Source organism: Artemia franciscana, chromosome 9, assembly GCF_032884065.1.
Source record: "Artemia franciscana chromosome 9, ASM3288406v1, whole genome shotgun sequence".
NCBI lineage: Eukaryota > Metazoa > Arthropoda > Branchiopoda > Anostraca > Artemiidae > Artemia > Artemia franciscana.
The window spans coordinates 49,281,288-49,296,250 of NC_088871.1; the positions used below are offsets into that span (position 1 = coordinate 49,281,288).

Consider the following 14,963-nt stretch of genomic DNA (forward strand, 5'->3'; position numbering starts at 1 on the left):
ATTAAAAATAATTCCTTAGGCATATTTTTATGGACTGCCTCCATTTCATCCCAAAAATCGGTGGAGATATCAGAATATCAAGTATAACAGGCGTACTAAAGAATGAGATGTACGTATGAGAGGAAAATTTCCTAGTGCGATATACCAGATTTGAATTATTTTTAAAGGAGTTTAAGAGGGGGTATGTGGTAATTGGGTACTGTAAAATGTCATTAATAGGGAAATCCCATCTAAAATTGGTGATGGTTAACATCCAGTAATTTCATAATACTAACCGAAATTTCAGAGGAAATAGGGCGACGGGAAGAAGGAGGGGTCTCAAAAAATTAAGTGTTATTGATTGTTATTGTTATTGGCTTTGTTGTTATTGATTAATGACAATATTGTAATTAGTTGTAAAAATTAATTGTATTTAACATTCTAAAAATTAATCGTTATTCATTGTTATTGTTATTGCTATTGCTATTGACTTTCTTGTAAAACGTTATTGTTATAGACTTTAAAGGATTGACTATCATATCACTAATACCAACATATCTGACATATGTCAGATATGTAATCCTGGGATCCTGTCCCAGGATTACATATCGGGCTACTTTTTAACTTCTTGCCACACATCATTAAGACAGTAAAGATCGCCATTAAATTTCCGTCTATCCAAAAAATTGACACCAAGTTTGCAAGGGATCAAATCAGGCTTAACAGGGTCCCCTTGGGCACATTATTGTGAATTTAGGAAAGGATCAAAATACACAGTTAGGAATTTAACCACTTGCGTTCTACTGCAAAGGAAATGTGCGATGTATTTTAACTAAGATCGGTTAACTTGGAATTGATTTAAGAGTCTTCTTGCCAATGTATTGTTGTTAATTAAATCAATAGCTTTTTTGTAAATCCATTGCAGTAAAATTTAGCCAGGGGTTGGGTTTTTTAATTTATTGCACATTGTGTCCTTAAGGTAAAAAAGATAGCGGTTAGTGGATGTAGTGCGCAAGGTTCCAAATCGCCTATGGTCGACATTGAGATTATCACAACCACTCAGCTAAAAAACTTTCATATAATAACTGAAGTGTGTGTAATGGCCCAGACACCGTCAAAATTTGGCTTGTCATCTTTCTCTTTTCACAGAAATAGTGAAACCTAATTTCCAACAATTTTTGAACTTATCAGTAGGGTTAATTTCATTGAATATTTAGTACAAAGGCTTTAAAAGATTGTCGGCAAAGGTTTTAAATAATTCTATTGGAATACCTGCAGCACTTTTTATGTTATTAATTGTTTCTCCACCTCCAAGGGTGAAAATGCCTTTGAAATTGAGAGAAGTTAGGTAACAGAGTGCGTAGAAAGAGGGAAGGGACGATCTCTACTATGGAAGAAGGAATTTTGTTCAGATATTTAGCTGTATGTAAATTCCCTAGGTGAATATTGCTATGGTTTCCTGTAAATACTTCAAATATTTTTTATTGTATTGTTTTTTTATTAGTTAATTGTTTTGGTTTAGTAAGAAACAGACCCTTGACTTTATATTTGTAATACGAAGACGCAGATTTTCGATTTCCTTTTTCAAATTCTTGCCCATTAAGCTGGCTTCAGACATTTTACCTTGCTTATGCCGAATCATCTTAATTCTAATGCATTTTTTTAATTGAATGGTAAAGTGTGCTTTGTTATTAGGACAAGTTTTTGCTTTTTCTGCGAGGCAAAGATCATGTATTTGTTTTTAATCTGGTTTCGAAAATTTGAGACTTTTTCATTGGTTTCATATGTCTCAATGAGAGCTACCTAGTTTTCATTTGTAATCCAGGATTCAAAATTGAAAAGGTCATCATTTAAAACTGGTCGAGAAGAAAACTTAATGGCACCATTAAAGCTGAAAGAGGTTTTTATAAATAAACAAAACTATAGCTTTCCCCTAAACAGTGCAGTTTTACCCTAAAGAGGGGGATGTGAAGAGAACAAAGTTTGCATCCCAGCTGCTGGGAGAGCTGCTGTGGTTTGCAATGCATTGACTTAGAGAATAATAAAAGCAGCAAAAACAATCAAGTTAAAGGGACATGGTAAAACTTTGGGTCTAACACTTACCTCAATGATTTTATCATAGTCGGAAAAACTGAAGCGGATATTAAATTAGGGAAAAAAAATTAATTACAGATGATAATATTCCATCTCGCTTTTTACCTAGAGGGTGCTCTTCAGGATAAAGCAGCAGGACGAGCAGCGCTCCTGCACGGCGTAGAGAGTGACGTCTGCCTCTTCATTCCGTTTCGGTTCATGGCGAGTATTTGCTCTTCGCCCTGTCTGATGTTTGCCATCGTCAAGAACTCGGACAGGCTGTCGGACCAACGTTTCTTCGATCGGCCACGAGGTCAGTTCCAACCGGCTTTGATAGGGTCGAAGTCGTAGATCGTCTTTGTGGGTAGATGTGGTGGCATTCGAAGCAGGTGCCTGAACCTGATTAAGGTTCGCTCCGCTGCTTGAGTCGAAAACCGAGACTGCTTTGTGAACTGCAGAAGATTCTCATTGCTGACAAAGTCGGAACAACGTAGGCCCTCGATCCTCCTCCGGCTCTTCGCATGAAATACGTCGATTTTCTTGAGGGTTGCAGCTGATGCTTGCCATGTCTCAGCTCCGTAGAGCATCTCAGAGCCGACTAGAGCTTTGAAGATCCGCAGTTTCTTTGTACGACGGATGTTCGGTTTTTGCCAGAGGTGACGATTCAGTCTGCCCATGACAGAAGACGCTTTGGATAGTCTCGCTTGCAGCTCGGGGAGAAGTGAGCCATTTGAAGAGATTATAGAGCCCAGGTTGGTTAAGTCTTGAACAACCTTGATGCCAGTGGTGCTGTCCAAGCTAACTGGAGAGCTAACAGTAGGAGAAGACGGGTCTATGGCCATGATTTTAGTTCTGTTCTAGTTTATATGCAATCCTACTTTGGCAGCCTCTTCTCGTAGAATTCGGAGCGCTTACAGCAGCTTCTCCATGGAGTCTGCCAGAATTGCCAAGTCATCGGCAAAATCAACATCTGTGATGGCACGATCTCTGAATTTGAGCCCGAAGCTGAGACGTGAAGTGGTTTTTGTCATAATGCAATCTACGATGACATTGAAGAGCTCTAGGGCCACTGCACATCCTTGTCGCACCCCTGTCTTGATTTGAAAGAACGGGCTGCACCGACCATTTACATGTACACAGCTTACCGTCCCATGGTGCAGCGCCTTGAGAAGTCTGCAATATTTATCGGGCTGGCCAGTAAACTCTAGAATCCGCCAAATAGTTTCTCGATCGACTGAGTCAAATGCAGCATGGAAGTCGACGAAGGCAATAAATGCTTTCTGACGGAACTCTCTGGTCTTCTACTATTTGTCGAATCGTGAAAATCTGCTCGATGGTTAAACGGTCTGACATAAAACCAGCTTGCTCTGGTTGCCGCATTTTTCGAATGATATTCCGAAATCGCTCAGCAGAACCATTGAAAACAGTTTGCCAGGGACTGACAGTAGGGTTATTCCCCGGTAGTTGGATCAGTCGCTTCTTGAGTCTTTCCTCTTCCATAAGCGGATGATGACACCCTTCCGCCAATCCTCGGGAATTATCTCTGTTTGCCAGATTGTAGAGAACAGGGTGTGAAGGAACAGGAGCATTGCAGGACCTCCATATTTTAGCAGCTCTGAGCTTAAGCCGCAGATACATGCAGCTTTATTATTCTTGAGCCTTTCTACTGCATATCCGATTTCTGAGGGGCTGAAAGGCTCGTCTGGAGGAGCATCTGTTTCAGGTCTCTGACTGATCAAGGTTGGCTGGGACTATCATTAGGAGGCAGAGACGGGCTAGTATTGTTGAGGGGCGAACAAAAGTGGTCCTTCCAACGCTCAAGACAAGAACATTCATCAGAAAGAAGTGCCCCATCCCTGGACAGGACGGGACCCAAGGTGGGAGTTTTATTTTCCGTGAGGTCTCGGAGATGCTTGAATAGGCTGCCCGTGTCTTTCATTTTTGCAGCTAGTTCAGTTTCTTCGGCTTTCCTAGAACAAACTAGGTTCTAGCCCGGTTAATGAGTTTGTTCCGCACTCCATTGAGCCTTCGATATGTGGTCATGTCCCCAAGAAGCCTTGCCTTCCGTCTTTGCTCTATGACTTGCAGTGTTTCATTAGTTAGCCATGATTGCTTTGGGTAACTCCTCTTGCCAAGCACTAGTTGTGCTGCTTCGCTGGTCTGCGATTTAAAATGCTTCCAGAGATCTTCGCTGCTATTAAGTGAGCTGAAGGGCTCGAAGCAATTCGATATCTCAATACTGTACTTCTGGCGAGTAGCTGGCTCCTTTAGTTGCCCAATATTTGTAGCGACGGGTTTTCTTTCCCATCGTCGTGCATGGAGACGAAGCCGGAGATTGGCGCACATAAGCACCAATCTCTGTGCTTATGTGGTCTGCGTTTCTGAGCTCTGCTGATTTCTTCACCATGATCTCCATGATCTCCAGTGCTTAGAAATAATCATATAGTCAATCATCTTCTTTGTACGACCGTCGTTAGTGACCGTGGTCATTATTGTGAAATATACCAGGATTCCACTTGATCTTTGTTGTCAATCATTCCATTATATGCCTCTAGCTCAGTCAGTAGACCGTAACAAGGAGTTTTAGGAAAATAAAACGATTAATAAAAAATGTACAGTTTTTGTGACAAAATGAATGTCATCCTTTTGAAAGTTATAAATTATTGGAGAATCCTGAAAAGTCAGATTGAAGCAATTCGTCTCTTGGGAAATTGTAATAATCGTAATGGTACATTTACTTGTTATTGTCGTTTTATAATTTTCAATGTCTGTCAGTTACGGGATCACGAGTTGCTAAGACTTGTATACGAATGTTTGAATGATGTTGTATTTTTTTTGCATTCTAATTACCATTGTTACCATACTACGGATTCAGATAAGCTGTTATATGAGAAAAGAAATCCTGAGAGGTCAGCCAATGTTTATCTTCACATAATTGTAACCCTTTGGAATAGCCTCCCAGGCAGTATAGGTGGTTTGAGTCAGTTTCTTCATTTAAATCACAGATCAAAAAGTTTATATTTAGTCGAGATGCAGGGTGAGAGCAGGCTCCTTCTGAATATCATACTTCCGTTTTTTCTTCATCTTCTTCTTCTTTCTTTCATTGTCTTTGTGTTGTTGATTGTATTGTTGATTATGTGACTTAGTTAATTAATTAAGCCACTATGCACAAATCATTTGGCCTTCTAGTAGTTGCTATTAATTGATTTGTTTTGTTTTGTAAATTGATGAAAATAAAGGAATCTGTCTTCTATCTTAATACTTGATAAATTTTTTTGCGGACTTAACTGACATGAGTCATACAATTGGTCGAAATGGGGCCAAACCATTTTTTACCAATTGCTCCTTAAAACTAATTTAGCCCCAATCTTAAGACTTTTCCACGATTAGTCACTCGTATAACTAGATTTCCACTGGTGTCCAAAATGCGACTGCGTTAGAGATATGTTTATTTACCTAATTGTTTTTTTTTTTTCAATATTAGTAGTACTTTTTTGTTCGTTCTAGTTTGATGACCAGCAAACATATATGGAACTACGTGTTGAAGATCTATCTTCAAAGAAGACGGACTTTTACAAGATGTCCTCTGAATACACTGTTTCGGATGTGATTTCCGTCACTGGCCAGTATACATCGTCAATTAAGGGGTATAGAAAGGTTCCCTGGAACCTGGAATATAAAAGCACTGGCGGTTCAACAGATTCTAACGAAGATTATTATGGAGATTGGGGGGAGTTTCAGTCGGATCAACCAGCTGAGGAAGGAGAGGAAGATGCTAAAGCAGATGACCCTTGGTCTGTCTCTGTAAAGCTAGGAATAAAATTACCTGAGATGCCTATAACTAGTAGCTTTTTTGTCAACGATAGTACGATTTCGGGCATCATTGTTATGCGAAATTACGATTTCGCGCATGATGGAAATTGGTAAGTTTTTAATGGATAAAAAGCATTAATTTTATTTGATTATATTTAAACGGGATTTATAGCTTTTGAAATTCTTCACTAAACAACTAAGTTAAAAATTTAGTAAAAGTTTACCTAGAGCAGGGAAGCTTGGAGTCTTTTTTTTTTAGTTTTTAAGTGGTAGAACATTTTTTGTATCTAGATAAAGCAAGAAATAGAATAACCAGAGGTACATATTACTAGTATTCTACTAGTTATACCAGTACCCTATATACTAGTTATACTACTAGTACCCTGCTACTTATATGCTAGTACCCTTTTTAATAATGCTATGATTTTTGGCATAACAATTGATGAAAAATCTTAAACTGCAACTTAGTATACAAAATATGGAATAACCACAAAGACAAGAGTAATTAATTCAGTAAGTGAAAATAATAATAGTGATTTACGAGAAATTTAGTAAACAGCTCTATAGTGACACAGACAAAACTATGTAAAAATATAGAGTCAGAGGTGAAGTTCTTTTAAAAGTGTGTTCTTCATATCAGAAGTGCTGGTAAACCGTCCGAGACCAACGGAACAGCTGCCCGTCTAGTTGACAAAAGGAAATGGGTTCTATCCAACTATGGTACGTGTTACTATATAATTTAGTATTTTTATTGCTCTAAGATCAAAAATACACATAAAAATATGAATAAAACAAAGAAAAAAGGGCAAATCGAAAGCCATAAAAAATATGAATAAAACAAACAAAAAGGGCAAATCAAAAGTCCTAGACCAGCTGTAGAGTTGCCTGTCTAGTTAACAAAAGTTAACGGGTTGTACACAACAATGGTACGTTTTACTGTTTAATTTAGTGTCTTTATTGCTCGAAGATCCAAAATACACATAAAAGTATGAATAAAACAAACAAAAAAGGGCAAATCGAAAGCCCAAAAATATGAAACAATCATAACTAAATTGCGCAACTATAAATAGTTTAAAAAGGCATTCAACTTGTCTAAATTAAAAAAAAAGACTATGGCAGCCATCAATAGGGGCTCAGTTATCCAACCTTTATGTTTGAATGCCCGATTGAACAATGGTCTTGATTGAAACATGATCGAATCTTATCAATGCGTTGTGTACTAGTTTGACTGATTTTTAGAATTGTTTAAATCATAAATTTTAGCTAAGCGGTAACTTTTTAACCCCAGTGTCTATCAGGCTTTTATGAATCAATGATGGTGTCTAGAACCCGGAGAGTGGATTTTAGGCGCAAATGTTAAATTTTAACTAAAGTTTAGTCTCGGATTTTTTCCTCCCCCCCCCTTGATAAAGGGTTCCATATTTGAAAGCGAGATATTTGGACATGTACTAGTATTTGTATTAAAAAAAAAGTTTACTCTCTCAATTAGAATTTACTCTCTTCCAACTTCCTTTGATTTTAAGTACCATTGAAGGCATACTATGGATCCGATTCAAGTCTTTTTAAATTCCTTGAGTTGTCTCCAAAATTGGGGGAATGTTCTGGGAAGCAAGACGGTATTTCGGTATCAAAACCGGAGATATAGAATTACGTCGTAAGCAGCCTTTAATTACATTAATTTTTATTGAAAAATAATAAATTTTTCACCACTGTATTTTATAGTCATTAAATTCAATTTGATTAACCTTTAAATTTAGCGTGTTTAACAGCCCAAATTTAATAACCCTTCTTTAAACCCCACGAAGACTTAAATTAGATTCTCCCTTTCTAAAGACTTTCGTAAAACATTTCAAAATATGGATGAAACCTTTTAATTGACAGTGAACAGATATAAAAAAATTTAACTGGATATTTCGAACATATATTCAGTGTTCATCATCAGCAGTAAAACGAGTTTTACTGCTGATGATGAACACTGTATATGTGTTCGAAATATCCAGTTAAAAAAATTTGTATCTATTCACTGTCAATTAAAAGGTTTCATCCCTATTTTGAACTGTTTTACTTTCGTCATGGAAAGGCAGTGTGGTCTTCGAAGTTATCTACTAAAGACTTTCATTTCAATTAATGGATTTAAAAATTCATTGTATAGATTTTATTCATAGATTTTAATTTTATGAGTGGTCTTTATTTTATATGAACAATAAGCCGTTGAATTAATTATATTTGTTCGTCTGTCATTATGTATAAAAATATTTTCAATTTTGAAATAAAATATGAAAATTATAGCTGAATTCTCGATTGAAAAATGATTTTACGGGAATTATGATTGAGTTATGAAATATCACTGAGAATTATATGATAGAACATTATTAATAAAACCTAGTAACGTGTAAATATTTGACTAATTTTATTATCTAAATTCTCTCAAGTTTTTGTTCAGAGGGAGAGAGAGAGTATTTATTCACCAATAAATACGAAATGGAAATACACTACTCTTATTCCCACTCGAAATGCTGCATGGCCATATATACAAGGGGATACAAAAAAATACAATGTAAGCAACAACCAAAAAAGACAACAATAGCCAAATAACATATAAGATGAAAAAGAGAACATACCTAAGGCCTGGGAGTCAAAGCGCAGAGAAGACAACCATACACCATGAACAAACACTCAAACAGCCATCTCAAACAGTTGAACAGGCCTATTATTGATTACAAACCAGGGAAAGGGGAAGTGTTCACTGTCTCTAACTAGCCAAGAAAGACATTTGTGAACTAATTTAAAGAAAAAATAGTCCTAATGGGCTTATATAATTATATTCACTATGTACTTGGCCAAGAAAGAAAACACGCAAAAATAATCGTACAGAAATTGTTTAAATAGAGGAATATCACTTGAAACAGATATATGCTAAAAGTGACTGTCATATTTCGTCAGCGATCGAAATATCCAGAATTTTATCATTGGCCAAGAAAGACATTTATGAACTAGTTTAAAGGAAAAAATAGTCCTCATGGGCTTTTTTATAATTATATTCACTATGTACTTGGCCAAGAAATAAAACCTTCAAAAATAATCATTCAGAAATTGTTTAAGTAGAGGAATATCACTTAAAACAGATATTTGCTAAAAGTGACTGTCATATTTCGTCAGCGATCAAAAATCCAGAATTTATATCATTGGCCAAGACAGACATTTATGAACTAGTTTAAAGAAAAAAAAATAGTACTCCTGGGCTTTTTATATTTTTATCCACTATGTACTTGGCCAAAAAAGAAAACACACAAAAATAATCATTCAGAAACTGTTTAAGTAGAGGAATATCACTTAAAACAGATATATGCTAAAAGTGACCTTTGCTAAAAGTGTAACGATTTGACTGATTTTATTATCTAAATTATCTCAAGTTTTATTTGAGCAGACCTTTTTTGGCTATAGATCAGGGAGAGGGGAGGTGTATGCTGTCTCTAATCGGCCAAGAAAGACATGTATGAACTAGTTTAGAGAAAAAAAACAGTCCTCATGAGATTTTTTATAGCTATATTCACTCTGTACTTGGTCAAAAAAGAAAACACACAAAAATAATCATTCAGAAATTGTTTAAGTAGAGGAATATCACTAAAACAGATATATGCTAAAAGTGACTGTCATATTTCGTCAGCGATCGAAATATCCAGAATTTTTGTCGTTGGCCGAGAAAGACATTTATGAACTAATTTAAAGAAAAAAAATAGTCCTCATGGGCTTTTTTATAATTATATTTACTATATACTTGGCCACGAAAGAAAATACACAAAAATAATCGGTCAGAAATTGTTTAAGTAGAAGAATATCCCTTAAAACAGATATATACTAAAAGTGACTGTCATATTTCGTCAGCGATCGAAATGTCCAGAATTTTTGTAATTGGCCAAGAAAGACATTTATAAACTAGTTTAAAGAAAGAAAAAATAGTCCTCGTGGGTGTTTTATAATTATATTCACTATGTATTTGGTCAAGAAAGAAAACACACAAAAATAGTCATTCAGAAATTGTCTAAGTAGAGGAATATCATTTAAAACAGATGTATGCTAAAAGTGACTGTCACATTTTGTCAGCAATTGAAATATCCAGAATTTTTATCGTTGGCCAAAAAAGACATTTATGAACTAGTTTAAAGAAATAAAATACTCCTCATGGGCTTTTTTTTATAATTATATTCACTGTATATTCGGCCACGAAAGAAAATACGCAAAAATAATCATTCAGAAATTGTTTAAGTAGAAGAATATCACTTAAAACAGATATATGCTAAAAGTGACCTGTGCTAAAAGTGTAACGATTTGACTGATTTTATTATCTAAATTATCTCAAGTTTTATTTGAGCAGACCTTTTTTTTGGTTATAGATCAGGGAGAGATGAGGTGTATGCTGTTTCCAATTGGCCAAGAAAGACATTTATGAACTAGTTTAGAAAAAAAAGACAGTCCTCATAAAATTTTTTATAACTATATTCACTATGTACTTGGCCAAGAAAGAAAACAGACAAAAATAATCATTCAGAAATTGTTTAAGTAGAGGAATATCACTTAAAACAGATATATGCTAAAAGTGATCACTGTCTGCAGGCTCACAGATCATGTGTGGGATCACAGATCACAGGTCATAAAAGTGATCACAGATCACTGTCTGCGGGACCGCAGACAGTGCTGGGTCCCGGCGGCTTCACCGTCGGGCCCAAGCATGGCACGTGGCAGGCCTCTATATATGGATTCTCATTGTCCCTTGTGTTCTAACCACAGACAGTCCTGGGTCCCGGCGGCTTTGCCACCGGGCCCCGCGGGCTGCAGCATGACACGCGGCAGGCTTCTATATATGGATTCTAATTATCCCTTGTGTTCTGGGTCCCGGCAACGCTATGTCATTTTTGGATAGAACTTTTTTAGTTTTTTTTTCTTTTTTAGTTTTTTCTTTCTTTTAGTTTTTCTTTTTTTAGTTTCATCTTTATTTCAGTTTTTCTTCTTTTTTTCTTTTTTTTAGTTTATTTTTAGTTTTTTCTTTTTAGTTTTTACCTATTTTATTTTTTTTATTTTTTAGTTTTTTTCCTTTTTCCTCTTTTAGTCTTTTCTTTTTTTTGTTTTTTTTTCGTGTTTTCTTTTTCTTTAGTATTTGTCATTCTATTCTTTTATTTTTTTATTTTTTTGTTGTTTTCTCTATTTTAGTTTTTTAATTTCTTTTATTTTTATTTTTTCTTTTTAGTTTTTTTCCTTTTTTTTTCTTTTCTTCGGTTTTTTTTATAGAAGATAGTTTTTAATTCTTTTAAGTTTTTTTTAGTTTTTAAGTTTTTAAGTCTTTTTTAAGTTTTTAAGTTTTAATTCTTTTAAGTTTTTTTATTTCCGAACAAATAATTGTTCAGAAATGGTTCAGGAGAAGAATATCACCTAAAACAGATACATACTAAAAGTGACCGTTACATTTCATCAGCGATCGAAATATACTGAATTTGTGTCATTGTCTTTCTCTGTCTACTACAAGGATTTATCTCTATTTGAACTTTTATTTCTACTACTATTCTCAAGGGCATCACGAGAACGTTTACACCACTACCCCTCAAGTATAATTAATGTCGATTTAAAAACTAGAATATAAATTTGTAACGAATCAAGTCAATGTTGATTATTATAAAAAATATAATATAGCGTTAATGTAACACTATAGTTAGAGGTGAATATTTTGCAACCCCTTTCAATGGGCCATGTGTTATAGCTCTAGTTGGATTGGAATTGCGTACTGTGTGTAACTCATCATGCGTAGTTTGTTTAGAATTTTGCAGAATGATGATAACAGCTTTTGAATTTGAGTTTTTTTCTTTATAATAACAAGTTTCATCTTTTTATATTACATTTTTGTATGTTTTAGGTGTTTACTTCAGTTTTTTTCTTTATTTTTGTAGATAAAGGTCTCCGGATGTTGAGCCAGAATATATGGGTGTTTTTTAGTTTATCCTTCCCTGCCTTAATAAAAAGTTTTACTCGTCACTTTTGTGTTTTTATTCGGATAAAACTCAAAATAGAAATGAACTTATCTGAGTCCCAAAAATTTAAATGTCCAAGCATCTTAAAGTAAATTTGTACTGATTTAGGGAGGCCAATGCTCTTCTTACCCTTCGTTTAGAAGAAACTGGTGTTTACATTGGAAGTGCGAATCTCAGTTATGGAGAGAACAGAATTGAAGCATCTGGGCTTGTAGAACTTAAAGACGGTTCTTCGTTTCATAAGGTATGTTGTATCTAAAAATTAGTAAGAATATTGAAGTAAAGCGCAATTGCAAAGCTTGCATGATCCCTCTCTCCCTCCCCCGAAGTAAGAATATTGAAGTAAAGTGCAATAGCAAAGCTTGCATGATCCCTCTCTCCCTCCCCCGAAAGGGTTTATCATCGAAAAAAGATTTTATCTTAATTTTTGCTTCCGTTTACTTGGACAAATATATGCGGGCTTACATCTTTGAAGGATGAAAAAAAAAAGAAAGAACAAGCAACGCCAAGAACCTGAAGAGCAGAAAATTCTAAGAAGGAAGAAACAATGTAATGACTAAAAGCAGAAACCTCAGTAAGGTAAAACTAAAATTATGACAATAAAGTTCGCCGGATTTTGCTTTAAAATACATTTATTGTAAAGAGTAGGGTATTTACATAGTGTGAAGGTACTGCACAGTGCGTAGCACATTGTGCCCTTTAAGAAATTAATTAAAATTAATGGAATTTGTGCTTTAAAATCACAAGTTTCTTCTGACCTAACATGTAAATGTTGTGTAATTAGTTCGGAGAAAATTTGTGTTTTTATCTTTTTATTTCACATTTTGTAAGAATTTTGTCCAAACACTTATGTTAAAGGTCTCACAGATAAGCATGTATTTAATAAGGAATTTAAAATTGCTAGCTTTGATTTGTGTAAAATCTAGTCTGGGCAAATTTACAGGTTTTGTCTTCCATATCTTATATTTTTTTTACTTTTACTTTGATTACATGAGAATTCCTTTTTTTTACTTTTTACTATGCCGTCTGTAAGAGGAAAGCGATATTAATGTTGGAAATACAGAAAGAACTAATTGTGTCTGGGATTGGAGAACTTACTAGAAGCACGAAAATCACGAATATTTTGGGGGAAAACATTGTTATATTTATGAATTAAAAGTTATTGATAACCCCAAAGTCGGGTTAGCAATGTTAAAAGGTCATTCATATGTCATATTGGCCTCAGTAGTGATGGTATCGTTTTTAGTGTCTATGATGCAAGCAAAATTACACAAGAAACAAATGATTGACAAGAAAAATCATATGATTGACGTCGTATTTATAAGTGAATATGGCTCAGTATAAAATACTAATATCTTAGTTCTCAGTTCCGAATTTGGAAATCTATTATGTAAAAATGCAACAATATTTATTTTCTCTCTTAAAAAATTATAACTTTTTAATTGAAACTAGATAAATACCTGGAAATTTTAAAAGAATTTATATTTTATTATTAGGTGAAATCCACTCATAGCATAAAAAAGAGAGAATGAATGTTATTTTATCTTTGTTCCCAGTTCCAAATCTCTAAAGCTATAATGTAAACTGTAAATATTTCTATGGTACCTCATAAAAAATTATAATTTTTTCAAATTAGAAAAATTGCCCAAGAATTTTAAAAGAAATTTTATTTTCTATTAGGTTTAATCTTATTATAGCATAAAAAAGGAAATATGACAGAAAAAACACCAGTAACCTTACAGTTTTCAACGCAACAAAATGAACCTAATGAAATCAAATTACCGGAATTACATCTATGACGCATGAAAAATTACAAAAGGAATCTGGCTCAGTATAAAATACCAAACGTAATTACTCTAATTACAAAAGGCGCTTTAAGTAGTTTCATAATGCCTAGGGGATAAATGAACAGCCTAGACCACCAAACGCGACAAGAGCAATCCGAGCAGCTAAGGTAAAAGGTATTGCAAAATGTCTAAAGTAATGATAATGATAAACGTAATGGTAAACGATGATAAATCTGAATCTTAACATTAATGATAAATATAAAGTAATGATAAACGAGAATGAAGAACAAGTATATACAGTCAGAATACTTTCAGCAACAACTACAACGAGTTAAAAAACTAAGTGAAGAACAAAGAAACATACGGTTCGAAGATAAGCAGCAGCAAGAATCAAAACTACAAAAACAAAAGTGAAGAACAAAGAAATATAATGCGAAAAGATATGCCACAGTGAGAACAAGGAAATATGCGGTTGAATAAGCGGCACTGAGAATTACAAGCAATCGCGAAAAATTTAGTATCAGAACGTGTCAAAAATGGAGTGAGAAACAAAGAAATGTACTGTTAGAACACAGGCGACAGCAAAAATCTCTAGTCAAAAATGAAAATAAAGAAGAAAGAAATGTTACTTTAGAAGAACAACGCCATCACAATCTTCAACGCCAACATAATGTGGCGCAAAACCCGGTACAAATCTATAAAGACGCCATAAGCTGCGCAACTCTTGATTACAAGTTATTGGGATCCTTCGACGTTCTATGTCTTCCCTGGAGAACCCTCCATTTTCCCAATGAAAGGGTAGCAAGCAAAGCTGACTCATTTGGAGGTTGCTACTTACAACGAGAATCAATATATACAAACACCATACGCCGAGTGCCGGGGCCTGGCTTCGAAATCGGCTACATAGTTTTTATTTTTTAACTGGCAAATCCACATGTCTGGCCACTAAAACGATCTAAAAAGGTCGCAACTTTAAGGGAAAATAAGTATTTTTCCCATTGTGATTGTATCGAACCTATGGCGACGCTATAACATCGAGAAGAAACTCAAATTGTGGGTGGTCACAAGATAAGTGACAATGAGAATCAATATATATAAGCTTGTTGTATAGCCATCCCGGACCCCGGCCTCAAAATTGACTGCATAGTTGTTGTGTTTTTTTTTAACTAGCGAAATGACGTTTCTGGCCACAAGAACGGTCTAAATAGGTCAAAACTTTAAAAGGAATTCGTATCTCCCTCAAGGTGACTGTATCAAATATGTGGTGATGTCATGACATAAAGAAAAGGTT

At 34.8% G+C, this 14,963-nt stretch overlaps 1 protein-coding gene across 1 annotated transcript in view; it reads left to right on the forward strand.

Moving 5' to 3' along the window:
* LOC136031509 (uncharacterized) overlaps positions 1-14,963 on the forward strand; it is a 305,780-nt gene that overhangs the window by 160,907 nt on the left and 129,910 nt on the right. Inside the window, exons 34-35 of the mRNA XM_065711175.1 lie at positions 5,560-5,975; positions 11,994-12,129. Of these exons, the coding sequence (XP_065567247.1) occupies positions 5,560-5,975; positions 11,994-12,129 (552 nt within the window). The remainder of the gene's footprint in view (positions 1-5,559; positions 5,976-11,993; positions 12,130-14,963) is intronic.